The 14,448-nt window shown below is 39.7% G+C and overlaps 1 protein-coding gene across 4 annotated transcripts in view; it reads left to right on the top strand.

Moving 5' to 3' along the window:
• Positions 1 to 225: 225 nt before the first annotated feature.
• LOC148010559 (putative boron transporter 2) overlaps positions 226 to 14,448 on the top strand; it is a 34,398-nt gene continuing 20,175 nt past the window's right edge. The window contains exons 1-10 of one of the 4 annotated variants that reach the window (XM_087671534.1): positions 226 to 246; positions 2,033 to 2,115; positions 2,264 to 2,456; positions 2,566 to 2,704; positions 2,892 to 3,057; positions 12,297 to 12,463; positions 12,615 to 12,788; positions 12,924 to 13,019; positions 13,104 to 13,241; positions 13,386 to 13,705. In XM_087671534.1, coding sequence (XP_087527660.1) covers positions 2,380 to 2,456; positions 2,566 to 2,704; positions 2,892 to 3,057; positions 12,297 to 12,463; positions 12,615 to 12,788; positions 12,924 to 13,019; positions 13,104 to 13,241; positions 13,386 to 13,705 — 1,277 coding nt within the window. In that variant the 5' untranslated portion in view covers positions 226 to 246; positions 2,033 to 2,115; positions 2,264 to 2,379. Of the gene's footprint in view, positions 247 to 355; positions 384 to 467; positions 1,754 to 2,032; positions 2,116 to 2,263; positions 2,457 to 2,565; positions 2,705 to 2,891; positions 3,058 to 12,296; positions 12,464 to 12,614; positions 12,789 to 12,923; positions 13,020 to 13,103; positions 13,242 to 13,385; positions 13,706 to 14,448 lie in introns of those variants that run through there. The other 3 variants (XM_087671533.1, XM_087671532.1, XM_087671530.1) reach the window with 3 other exon arrangements.

Raw genomic sequence — 14,448 nt, 5'->3', positions numbered from 1 at the left:
TTTGAATAATAGAAGATAAGTAAAATAGGCTAAATTCTGTTTTGTGCTATCTTATCATATCATATACCTATCTTCTATTATTTAAATATATGATAGTAAATACATGATATATGATGGCACAAGCAAGATAGGTTTTGGTCTTGGTAGAATATAAAATTACTTGGGTTCACTGCATCCACTGTAGCCATTGCGGACCACTGTCTCCCCCTTCATCAGGCGGCTAGAATCTTCGCTGCATGCAACATGGTACGTGGGGTTAAAGGTTTTGCTCTCTTATTCTACCCCTTTCTTTGTTGTTGTTGTGCATACTACAAAAAGCAACTGTGTTTTTCAGAAAATATCAGTGCTAGATATTCCTTCATCAGGACCACTGAAGTACAAAAGTAAGGAGCGATGATAGAAATCCCGAATCAGGAGTTCTTAATTTTGAGAGGGAAAACAAGTAGCCAGTGAATTTGCTTGTGTGATATAGTCCCTTTTTGTAACCAGTTTGTATTAGCAGTCCATTCACAGAGTTGGCAAGCAAGAAACTGTGAATAAAAAATGTGAATGATTATAGCCAATGCCCGGGGTATCTGGGCAACATTTGGTACTGGTTTTTGTTTTTCTTCTGAGGGGCCTGTTCCATCACTGAAACTTAGATTCTAATGTTGTTTTCCACTGAGTATCCCTGATATTTTTAATCGTTTTTCGCATAACCTCTGTATATTACACACATGCGTGTGTAGTGTATGTATATGGATGCATATATGCTTTCTGACTTATCTATCAACCCCTCAACACAGACACCCGTCTGCATGAGAGTGTGCATGCGCATAAGTTTCTTTCTATAAACCACTGGCTTTATCAGAACTATTAATGATGATGAAGCCCAAGTTAGATCCTTTGCAATAGTTGTAATCTCCACACACACACACACACACACACACACACACACACACACACACACACAGACAGAGTCCCCACACCCAAGTGTGCATGCTTGCGCACACATGCACACACAGCTTTGTAAGCACTACCACTCTATTACAGACATGCATCCAGATGTGGACGGGCATGTCTGTACAAGCATTTATTGACATTGCAATCGTACTGAAACCCTTTTGTTATACTGAAACACTTTTCCAACTGTTTACCATTCTGGCTCTCCTTGGTTTTGGAAGTCGTGGTTTTTCCCAGATGAATTTTAGCTCCCCATGAAGACTATCACTCAATTCTTTTTCCTAGTCTCTTAGTTTTTAGACATGATAATGGAGCAGTGACTGGGCCGGGATTACTGGGGACATAAGCCGTTTAACATGGAGTTCAGAAGAAATTTTTTACACCCTTGAAATTTCAGCTGCAGATTGATGCTAACAATAACAAATCAATCGTTAGGACTACCCCTTGAAAGCTAATGGCCAAGATCCTTTATTGACGTCAACTGCCTAACAATGAGTGGATGAATGGCTGTATCGAACCTTTGTCCCTTTAACCATCTTATAACGGGTTCTTGCTTACTAGGTTGAATCAAAGAGTCTGCTGGAGACCTGGTAGCAAAAATACTTCTCATTTTAGTGATCCAAATGCAACTCCATGCCAAACATAAGTCAGAAATTTGAGGTCATAAAGATAGGGACTTGAAGATAGGACATTTCTCTTTATTGACTATGGAGGATCCTTGTGTCCCTTTTGATGGTATTAAGAAGGATGCAATTGGTAGACTGAAATTCTACAAGCAGGATTGGATTAGTGGCTTCAATTCTGGTTTCAGGTTTATTTCAACCCCTGATACACTTGACTTCTTGAAGCATAAGTTGTTCAATTTAGCCCTCATTGCAGGAAATTATGATTTTGAAGTTTGAAACATTATTTATGATACTTTGATAGACACAACTATATTATAAAGAGAGACAAATGGTTGACTCAATACACGCTATGCCATTTCCTCCTTAGCTGTATGCTTGACTCCTCACTTTACTCATACCCTATGGTGATGTGAATTGTTATGTGCTTGTTCTAACAAGTATGGATTGCCCTTTCTCCAATGCAGTATTTTTGCCCCTACAACATACATATTTTTTGCATCGGCTATCCCAGTTATTTCGTTTGGAGAGCAGCTCGATCGAAGCACAAGTGAGACTGTTTCCTTTATTTGGACTCTCAATATCTAAGTAGAATTGAGCACTCTCAATGTGTGGTGAATAAGATAATGTAATAAAAAAGATATTTCTAAGAGAATATAGCGGGAGAGATGTTCCTGACAAAGTATGGGGCCTCACAGATGGGATTCTGACTGCGGTTCAAACATTAGCATCAACTTCGTTATGTGGGATAGTGCATTCAATCATTGGGGGTCAACCATTGTTGGTCCTTGGAGTGGCAGAGCCAACTGTTATTATGTACACGTTCATGTACAGCTTTGCCAAAGACAGGAATGATCTTGGACCGAATCTATATCTAGCCTGGGCGGGCTGGTAAGCGCTTCTTTGTTGTGAACAACATGTATGCTTGTGTCTATCAACAATTTTTGCTCATTTTGGTGCTGTATTTGGCAAAATAAGTAGTTGTGTTTTCCTTTCTCAGGGTTTGTGTTTGGACATCAATATCACTGATACTACTTGCAGTATTGGGTGCTTGCACTTTCATCAACCAATTCACTCGTGTAGCTGGAGAGTTGTTTGGCTTACTAATAGCTATGTTGTTCATGCAACAAGCAATTAAGGTGAATAGAAAAATCTTCAAGTTGCTGTTCTAAGTTCCTTGTAAATTTAAAGTGATTTTCTGTCATGATTGAGAATTTTCAGCTCCCACTGTAGTTGTTAGGGCTATTTTTCAAACAATATAATCAGGATGTTTCTCCATATGCTATTTAGATTGTCTTGGCTAATGGTGGAGAAGCGGGTTTGCAGGGCGCCGTTGAAGAGTTTCGAATCCCAAAGCTTGCAGATGAATCCCTTGAAGAATATGAGTCTGCATGGCGCTTTGCCAATGGAATGTTCGGAATGGTGTTGTCCTTTGGATTGCTGTATACTGCTCTGAAAAGCAGAAAAGCAAGATCATGGCGATATGGAACAGGTAAACTCATGTATTTCTTTCACCTCACTTAGCTTTTGGTGTCTTTCATCAAGAGAGTGGTAGGAATAACAACACTTTCTCTATTGTAATGTCACACACGAGACATGTCAAAGACAATTATGATGGCATGGCATTTTCTTTTTTTGCCATTCTATTCCTGTCTGAAACCTTGTTTTGATTTCTGTTTTTCCTAATGTTTATTCCCATCTTGTGTACAATTGCTGTGCCATTCCTTGCATACATGTTGACTGTCAGTCAAGAACCTACAAAGAAACAGCATGAAATGATTCTTAAAGAGAGAAAGACGAGCTGTCCTCTCCAGAGTTTAGACCATGCAAATATGGTAGTAATCTGCATGAAGATCAATGAGGTGCTATTACAGTATGAAAATTTATTGCAGCCCTATGGTCTGCTCAAGTGTATGTTGTTCTATTGCACTTATATCTGAGTGTTGGATGCACCATAGGAAATGATTCAGAAGGGTCACCACCGTTCCATTGATCACCCTAATCAACTGCAAACCCATGCAAGGTTAGTATGAACAAGACAGTAAAGGTTGTATGTGACCTCCAAAGTTATCCATTCCTACTAAGCCACGAGCTAGAATTCATCTATGAACAATACCTGATAATAGCCTTTCCTACCACCAGATTTTCCCATACTCACCCCAGATTAGTCATTCCAGTTTCCAGCCATATATAGCTGATGATCTGTGACATGTGCGGACCAGACTAGTCATTGCAGTTTCCAGCTATGCCTGGTCTTCAAATTTTGCAACCACAACAAATTCCCCAATGACATTGAGGAATTCAGTAGTCAAGACCCAGTTCTTAATCAGTTGCATGTAAGATTTGTAATTTACAACTCTAGTCAATATCAACCATTGTATCTTAATTCTCAGTTGAACCAGTAAAGCTGATGTTGCACAATCTCACTATCTTCTCCATATTCTCATAGCCCACCAATTGTGTCAAGCATCATATCTTGTTGCTTAGTTGAATCAGGTGTATCGCCAGCAAGGCTGAAGTTGCCACAACAGCACAATGTCACTATCTTCTCCATCTTCTCATAGCACACCCAAAACCCTACATCAATAAACTTGAAGACATCGATCACTATCAAGAGAAAGAACATGGTCAATGCTCTGCTTATCATAGACATTGCGAATCTTATCTCATAAGTGCCAAGCAATTTGCTTATCAAAGATAACATTATAGTAGGCTTGCTTAGAGAGTGAAAAAATGATTGGAGATTTATATAACTCATCCAATTCAATCCATCAAAGCATTCGGGCTTTGCATCCTCATGTCTCAATGGCTTAATCTATAATTTTTACACTAAAACCTCTACATTTGTGCCTTCCAATAGCTATAATTTGTGCCATCTAACTTCTCAATATTAAAGATAGCATTGGCATTAGATCCACCAACCATAGTGTAAGAGATGGAAGCACAATCCAAGACAAACAAGCTGTTGCAAATGGCAAGAAAATAGCCCCAAAATCACAACCAAATCAAGGGCTAAGCAAAAGAAACTGCCAAAATGGTGAGTTGTTCACAAACTATAATCAAGTAACTATTAAATCCAAGTGAGTACCCTTAGGTAGAATGCATAAAATTGAAATAGTAAGACAAAGTAAAGAGTGTTACCCAAGTTACCTGACAACATGATCTCCACAATGAACAAGACATCACCTGGAAGTGATATAATGTGCCACAAGGTCTTTTTATAGGCCAAACAAGTATGAGACTCTAGGTAGAAGAGTCGAGGTACAAGACTTCATGAAACCATAAAGAGCCCAATTTTGGCTTAAAATTGACATCTTACGTGATGCCCATACAATTTATTTCAGAAGCCCCTCTTGCTGCTCAATACAAGATCCAATAAAACATCGCAATGATAAACTAGACCCATGGGTACTTCGGTCTTAATTGGAGACTATACAATCCTCAAAGCTAACATGATAAAGATTTCTCATGTGCAACCAAGGCTGAAGACCAGATCTACATTAATCAGCAGCTATAGGTAGCTCATACATGTCCAAGCCTGTCTAATTTGGAGCTAGAAAGACAAGCTAGCTTCAAGAAGTTCAATAGCTTCAACTAGTGTCTATGTCATTGCACAATGTTGAAGGGAGCAAAAGTGCCTCATACCATTGAACAAAGACATAGACTCCTATTGAGAAGATAAACACACAAAAGTAGTCATTGAAGAAGAATCATGTGTAATCCATATCGGTCCAGTTATTTGACTTTTGTTATCCTTTGTATGGGTCTTTGGCTTTTGCATTTTACAACAATAGTTGTTTGTACACAAGCAGTGACTCCTTTTTCAGTTCCAATAAGGGTAGCTACTTTCATCAAGCATGCATGTTTAGCAAGGTTTTGTGGATGAATGCAAATTTGAGCAAAACTTGTCAAAAGTCCCATGTTCCAACTAAGATACGTGTATTGAGATTGAAGTTAGTTAAGACCCTAAAGTAGAAAACAGTGAGGAAGCTCATTGAAGCTTTTCTTGAAGAATTAAATAATACCAACAAGAAATTAAACCTAAGATCTATAACCTAGAGAGCCTTAGAAATGGACCAAGAGATGTTTTTACCTAGTAGGAGCTGCGTGATGTTATTCCTCAAACTAAAATTTATGTCACTAATAATGATGGAGCCCCTTTTTTCATGTGCATTCATTAACCAATTTTGGTGATAGGTTATTCTAGTAGCATCACTTTTCACAAGCCAAGGATTTGGCTTGTAGCACCCAAAGCAACCTTATTCCCCTTGAAGACACGAATGAAGATGTCCTCTTGCACTGATGTAGGAGAGTCAGCATGATAAGACTTTACTACTTGCTGGTTTAATCTGTAATTTAGGGTTTCAGCAGCAGCTGAACATAGAAGAGACGAGAAGAGAAAAGAGAGTGAGCTGCATGATTCACCCCTCAACCTTGGCACGACCTGTTTTGTGATGAATTACATCAATCCTTAGCAAGTGTGGTGCATGCTTGCCACATCACCCACTTACTTGGATCTAGTCCCTATGCACATGCATTTGGTGGTTGGAGCCTAGATGGCTTATGCTCTTGGTCACACATATCATTTACGTGTGCTCTTAGTTGTGCTTCTTGACCCTATGTGTATGTTCTATAGTACATGCACAATGACAATCCCTTAAAGTGCTTCTCTTTAAATAGCAAGCTAATTAATTAGCACAGTAATTTATGTGACACTTCCTCCTTAAGAACTATTTTTGTTCTTGAAAACAAAATTGAGGTGTAATTGCAAAATGGGAAACCTTTTTTGAATAATGCTTACATACTTCCATGTTGCAGTCTAGAAAATATTCCTAGTTTGTCTAGTATGAACATTTGAAATTCTTACATACTTTCATGTTGCAGTCTAGAAAATATTCCTAGTTTGTCTAGTATGAACATTTGAAATTCTTTCAGGATCATGTGGAAGGGATTTCTTATTAGAGAGCTCCACTATCTCATGTTGTAAAACAAGATTATTAGCTTCACCCAACTTTTTCCATAACATACTTACACGAAAAATTGGATGTATCCTACTTGTGTTAAGAGGTTGGAGCTTGTAAACCATCTCACCCATCTCCTTAAGTATTGTCAAGGACCACAACAACAATAATTTTTCATTAGTGCAAGCCTTCATTTTAGTTGCTCAACAAGTAGTTCTAGGCGGAAACCCATACCTCATTATAAAGGGACTGCATCTAGTGGAAGAGTGCTTGGCATAGTTACATGCAAACTCTACTAATCTTAAGTACAATACTCTTTCCCAACTAGTTTACCTTTTAATTTCATATATACAAAGCATATCTTCTAGGATATGTTAAGCCTTTTAGTTTGCCCATCAATTTGTGGATGATCTGCTTTCCTCTTGCTTTGTTTAGTATCTAGTCTCTTGAACACAACTCTCCAAAAGTGACTTTAACTTTCTAGCCTGATTAGAAACAATATTTGCTAGTGGGCGATATAATTGGTATAGGTTCTCTGCAAACAATCTAGTCTATTGTAGACTTTTAACATTAGAAGAGGTTGGAACAAACCTAGCCATTTTGGTCAACCTATCCACAGTTACCCATAGAGTCATGTCCTTTTTGTGTCCTAGGTAATCCAACAATGAAGTCCATGGAGATGTTCTCCCATTTACGTGAAGGGATTTTCTAAAGGGTGAACAAAGTCCTCCCAACTTTAATCTTTTGGCTTTATTGACGTGGCACTTATTACAAACAAGTAAATAATTTGGGACATTCTTGTACATTCCAAGCCTATGATGCCACGTGCTTTGTCGGTACTTTTCACATGCTTTTGTCACACTATAGTGAATCAGGGATGATTGCAAGGATTTAAAGGGGAGGTCTTTCTCAGGGACATCAAATTTTAACTTATTTTTAGTATGATTAAGTTGTGCACATGTGAGGTGCACATGTGAAGTGCAAGTTAAATTGGGGCATGGTGATAGTAAAAAACGCTAGCTTGGGCAATGGGGACATTAGCTAAAGTTGTGATAAGTTATGAGGGATAGGTGCTAGTGGATGCATGGTGACAGTCTTGTCTCTAGGCATTAAATGTCCATGGAAATTGTACGAGGGATGTGAGCTCCATGAGCCCTTACCTCACCCGCGGTGTCGTGTGGTGGAGAGCAGGTTGATATTGCGCCATCCCGTGCTCGCGAACCTTGTGCCTTGCGCATTCGCGCCGTGTTATGCTCGCGTGCCTTCGTGCCGCCTTCGCAATACACTAGGGCCCTCAAGACTTGTGTTATCATTTAAGCTAGAAAACTTAAACATTTAATGCTTAGAACTAAGGTAAATGAATGTTTGAAGATTTTCAAACTCATAGGGCTTAGCATTTTAAATTGTGGATGGGCAGTGGTGGATAGTGCCAAGCAATTATTGAATTTCTAGGATCAATTGAAATTCATTTCTAGAGGCTAAGTTATGCATTAGTAGGTGTGCCTGTTGTAGGTGGAGAGAGAACATTCCATTCAAGGCTGGGACAACTTGTGGGAGGTTAGTTGGGCTGGCTGGAGAGAGAGGGAAGGCTGTTAGCTGTAGGGGATTGTTGGTCTAGGGCTTGCAGCAACAGTAGTGACAAAAGGCAAGTAATCCCGACCAGGGGGTGATAGCATCTGGAGCCCTTAGATCAGGTGGCAATTGTGCCATGCAACAGGATAGGAGCAGCAGTTTTCTTCTCCACCTCAGTGAGAGGTGGTGGCAGAAAAGGAGGGCTTGCCAACTGCATTGTGGTTTTACCCCTCTTCCAAAGGTGTTGGCACCATTAGAATTTCCATTAGAGTTATCATTTGAAAGTGTTTCTTAGTGCTCTTGGGAAGTGTGCATACAGATCTCAGCTGTGTGACACAGGATTTGCTGAAAATTGAAGAAACTGGAGTAGATCTACAAAGGAATGCCCATCCACAATTGAAGTGGCCTTTATGCAAGTGTTCAAGATCCAATTGGTCCCAAATGTGCATAGCATCAAAGGGCAAACTGGGGATTTATGCTATTGGTCATTTGTGACAGCCCTTCATTCCAGAATTTGTTGAGAGATTGGCCAATCAATTAAGGAAGAGGGGATTCTTGGGGAGTTGATTTCTTGAATCTGAGGGAAGGCGTGACTCTTCTTGGGGATTGGAGAGCAATCTCTTGAACACTAAGTTTGGTGGAATACAAAAAGAAATATTTAGTTTGTACAAATTTATTACTTGCTGTAATTGCTGGTATATCAAGTTAATTACTGCCCTGTCCAAGAAGGAAGGCTGGTTTCACAACATCTGCCTCACAATGGACAGAATGAACTTCTCTGTCCATCATCAAGTGATGGCTTCTTGCTTGTGCTTGGGATTTGTTGGAGTGACAGATTCCTCCAACATCCCTCAGTCCACCCCTTAAGAGGCAAAGGTCTCAATGGACACCTCTCCACTCTTTTAGCATCTTGCATACCTTTTATACTCCATTTTTTGGGCAGTGAATTCAATCATTTCAATTTTCATTGTGTCTTGCATTGATTTGTTAATTCAAGCGTTGTTCATACACACTACATTTTAATATTTGACCATATAAAAGTCACTGGGTAACCATACATCATCTAGAAGGATTGCTAAGAGCAATTTGAGGTTGTAGTTCATGATGAACAAGCATCACAACTCCCAAATAGCAACTGTAACTAGCATATTATATGTCATAACTGACGTAAGTTCTTGTACACAAATGAAATGGTACATGATGCCCAAACAACTTTCACTTTTGGATCACATCATCACAAACGTTACACACATTGTAAGTGACACATTTCATTGGCGTTTTGAACATTGAATATACAAAGGATCCAGATCATGAAGGTACAAGCAAGAAAATGTCCATTGTATTGTATTACATGTGTCATCATGCAAAGGCAAATCATTATCGACCATTTTTAGAAATACTAGTATCAGATGCATTTGCAACAGTGCCAATGACATAATTTCTGCCTTTACCTATCTCAGACCACAATCTAGTGATTGCTAGGATGTGGAAGGGGCAGAACTCTGACCCTAAACACTATTTATCGGCATCCAATTGCAAGATTGCAGTTAAAAGTGATCTTTTAGGGGCTTGCTGGTTCTATGACACCATCTATTCATTGCATTTATCAGAATTTGCATCTACAGATACCAATAAGTCGAGACTTTGGCTTGACTTTTGTCCTTTCTGGCTGCAAATTTTCTGGAAGCTGTTTTCCATTGGAGTGTACTTTTTGCTTTTGCACGGCATTATCCTTTGGAGGAATTGTGTTTGGTGCTGCATGCAATACCAAAGGACACTATGAAGACGTGGCTAAGTTTGTGGCATGCAAAGCATGCACCAAGAAAAACACTTATTCACCTAGAAGCTTGCCTTTACCTTTGTCCTTTTTTGGGCTGCAAATTTGTCAGAGGCTACTTTGTATTTGAGGGTTAATTTTGTACCACATGTTTTATTTGATGGGATTGCATTTAGTGGTGGATGCAGTACAAAGGACATTCTGAAGTCATGTGACTAAATTTGTTATGTGCAAAGCATGCACCAACAAAAACACTCCATTTCAACGTGAAATAGGGGGTACCCCTGCTGTTACTTTTCTCAACTTTTGTTAATATTGCAGGAAGCTTTTCTCTGTTTATATCCCATAACAGACAAAAATGATTCTTATTGCAAGACAGCCTTGGTGGACAAACCACCTTACCAAAGCATGCTCCAAATATCTGTTGCTACATATATTGTGGGAAGTCAACCACCTCCACCCATATTGGAGATCAATATCTCTAATAGACTGCTAGTCGTTAATTGGTGACCATACATAAATGGAGAGTTTTCAAGCATCACTTGCTCGTGCTCACTGTCTGTAAGCAAACATCATTAAATCCAATGAACTTAAAAATGCACCACTTCAACTAATGAACACGAACAAGAAATTGCACCCATTGTGCTGCATCCTAAGCAGGTGTCATGTTTCTTGGAAAATAATAATTGCTCTCAGAATATCTTTTTAAAGATGCCACAAAATCTTCATAAAGTGCAGCTTGTACAAACTGAGCCTTAGCTGATCTTGTTGTTAGATAACATATGGATCACTATGAAGCAACATGTGTTTTTGTGTTTCTCCATTTTATCTTGACAACTATACGCCTGGTAACTTGAACCCATTGCACTGCAGATAGAAGAGAACCTATGTACACACACACACACACACACACACACACACACACACACACACTCGTGGATACATGTGCACAAACCATAGTAACATGACCATTTTCTAGCTTCATGTCGCCATCCCACCCCATCCTGTACCACCCCAGTCTTCTCCCCATGTTAGAGCCTCCTCTCATGGTGACAGGGAATGGCAATTCATGTCCCCATTCCCAAAACCACTCCCATGTTACGATGGCTCAAACACTTGCACAAGATGGAAAACAAAATCTACAGGCTGATCAACTCAATTGTTTGAAGCTGTCATGCAGAGTCAAAACAGCAGGTTGCCTGACAAGTAGCAGGCCATGGCGATGTTGAATGTGCAAGTTTCATGCCCAAAAACCCTAGAAACCAGGTTTGCGTGATGATCCTCTATGCAGGCAGTGGCTTGATGTTCTTGCTTTTTCGTGTGTGAGTATGTGCACTCTCGGCTTCCTCAAAGAACTGCCAATATATAGCCGCCTGTCTCTACACCTTGTTTATGTAGTGCCATTTCTAGATAGCTATAATCTGAGTCTTCCGTGCTCAGAAGTCAGGGGCCTCACTACTATTGCGCATTGCACTTGTGCATGGCTGATGATTTTGTTTTGGGTCTTCCTCATTTCCTTCAGCCATTCCCATACCAAGCATTTATTTTGCTTTCATTTGCTGCTTCCACGTGCATTTTGATAACAAAGCACTAATGGACAAAGTATCATGCTACTTTATTGAGTATGAGTAATGTGTGCTTCTCTATCAATGCCAGCACTCAGTAACTGCATCCTATCTGTCCCACCAGCAATGATGAGCAACATAGTCTGGACTGTCTGAAGCTGATATATAGCTTCCAAACTGCAATAGTTTGATGCATTCTTCCCTGCTCCAATTCACATATGATGGTCCTTGCAATGAGAGAAAATATCTCCAGCCTGTGTATACAGTGTTCACAGCCAGTTCTTGTGAATCTGTAAGGCAACTGTCAACTTACTCTGATGTGTAGAGGCTATAAGCTGGGAACTACGTTTCAATGCGGCTTGACATCAGTATCAAGAACACTTCACTGAATACCACAAGAACAGCCAGAGTACAATCTCTGCTGTAGAAGAACAGCTGGATCAAAATGCCAAGGCATATTGTATGCAGAAATAGTTCCCAGTGAATGCTGCAAGGTCATGCGCGTATCATTATGCACTGCATCTGTTTAATCAAATTTAGGTCTATCCCAGGATCTTTTGCATATCAAGTGGGAAATATACTCGCGGGCAACCTTAATAATGCATATGGTGCATGCAACCTTCATTTTGAGCAATGACTCTGTTGGGTAATGATTATGAAACCGAAGCAAGGCTTTGGCCATGTAAGCATGTTTTTTTCAGGTGACAATGCAATGTGGTACCAAATTTTTTCTGGATGTGTTTGATTTTTATTTTTCATCGTACATGTTACTTTTATTCTATAGCTTCAACACCATGGAAAGTGTAAAATTATTTTTAATTTGAAACTTACCATGTGGAAATTCTCCTGTTGTCAGGTAGGTTGCGTGGGTTTGTAGCCGATTATGGAGTACCCTTAATGGTTCTTGTCTGGACAGGCTTATCATATGGAGCATCCAAAAATGTTCCACAAGGAATTCCTAGGCGTCTTTTCAGTCCCAATCCATGGTCACATGATGCTGCAAGAAATTGGACGGTGATACGGGTGGGACATCACTGAGATTAATTTAAATAATGTGTCATTTAGTTTAAGCTCTTTACACCTGATCATGCTGTTTGTAATCTCTCATACACAAAGTCATAAGAAATTGAGTTCATCTAGCTGAAGTCCCAGTTTGGACTTGTTGACTTTTTAGGAGATGACACAAGTTCCAGTCAGCTATATCTTTGGTGCTTTGATTCCAGCGACCATGATAGCTGTGCTTTACTACTTTGATCATAGCATTGCATCTCAGCTTGCACAGCAGAAAGAATTCAATTTGAGAAGGCCATCAGCATTTCACTACGATCTTCTACTTTTGGGTTTTCTGGTATCACATTGACTTCATCAATCTTAAATGTTTGAGCAGCATGATTTGTAAAGCGAAAACATTCTGCTACAATCTCAAACTTATCAACCACATTGGATCTTTTACTCATGTAATTTGAATGTAAATGTCTGACAGGTTTTGGCATGCGGGTTGATAGGGATACCCCCTTCAAATGGTGTTATACCACAGTCCCCTATGCATACCAAGAGTTTGGCAATATTGAAACATCAGGTCTTTATGGAAGTAATTTTCCAGATAGTTAGACTTGTGTGTAGGCGCTATTTGCAATTTGACAGAAGGTAGTTGTCATTTCAGCTTGTGCGCAAGAAGCTTGTGAAGACAGCTAGGAAAAGTATGGAACATAATTCAACGTTAGCTGAGCTGTATGATAATATGCAAGAGGCCTTCAAGCAGACAGGAACTCCATTAGCCCTGCAAACTCCATCTTCTAGGGTAGGCTTTCATGTGATATCAAACTCTATGCTATTCCCATGTTTTATACCATTTCCCCACATTTTTCCAAATCCACATGTGGTTCTTTCTTGCAAACTTCTGTTTTCAGAATTTTGAGGTCCAATTTGTTCTAATGATGTGCAGGTTCTGAAAGAGCTCAAAGCCAGCACACTGCAGTTGGCTGCAGGGAGTGGATGTCTTCATACTCCTGTAGATGTCAGTGTTTTTGATCCTGATAAGGATATTGATGATCTATTACCAGTGGAGGTGAAAGAGCAGCGCCTCAGCAACTTGTTGCAGTCCATAATGGTAGGAGGTTGTGTTGGTGCAATGCCTGTACTGAAGAAAATACCAACATCAGTGTTGTGGGGGTATTTTGCATACATGGCAATTGACAGCTTGCCTGGGAATCAGTTTTGGGAGAGAATTCTTCTCCTTTTCACTCCAGCAAGTCGTCGATATAAGTATGCCGTTCTTATGTTCTGCACTCATGCAATAAATTTTCTTAACTTGCTCATGACTGTTGCTCAGCTTGGTTAGGGTTCACCCTGTGGTTTGGGCTTTTGCTAGTAACACTATTTAATGATTCCCAGGTAATTCAGGTAGCTCTTCTAGAAATGTCCAACCATTCTAGAACACTTAATGTCAAACACTGGATCCATGCACATTAGGAAAATAGAAAGAAACTAATCTAACCAGCCTGTTTCTCAGAGTCACAACATGCCTGTAGCCTCCACTATCCAGGCCTGTGATTCGCCATCAATGACCAGCCAAACACAGGACCATTTGCTTCCAAGAAGAAGCTACCATAGCCTGTCCAGGAGCCATGGCTGCCATGGTTTTGGCACTATAGAGTCCTCAAATAGCTAGGAGATCACTCCAATTGAATGCTCTCTACACCTAAGTATTGCACAGGCTCCCTTGCTTCCAAGAATCCACCATTGACTTAGCTCATAACTCCCATCACTCTCGTACCATCTGGATTTGAGAAGAAAGAAAGAAGTTGGGAGCATACCGATTGATTTTTTCCTTGATGCAATTTTGTCACATTTGGTTCTTTTGAGTAAGTACCTTTCCTCTATAGTTTAAGTGAATACATTTGTACCCTATGGAAAGTAAAGTAAATCTAATGGAAGGTGGTAGTTTCTATTACTTTTTGCAATGTTGTGGAATGGATAAAGTTGATGATGATGGAGCAAGAGAAGAA

This window comes from Lygodium microphyllum, chromosome 29 (genome assembly GCF_053477565.2).
Source record: "Lygodium microphyllum isolate KBCC chromosome 29, Lygodium_microphyllum_v1.1.10, whole genome shotgun sequence".
NCBI lineage: Eukaryota > Viridiplantae > Streptophyta > Polypodiopsida > Schizaeales > Lygodiaceae > Lygodium > Lygodium microphyllum.
Note: the sequence above shows the minus strand (reverse complement) of the source record. Positions and strands in the feature narration are given on the sequence as shown.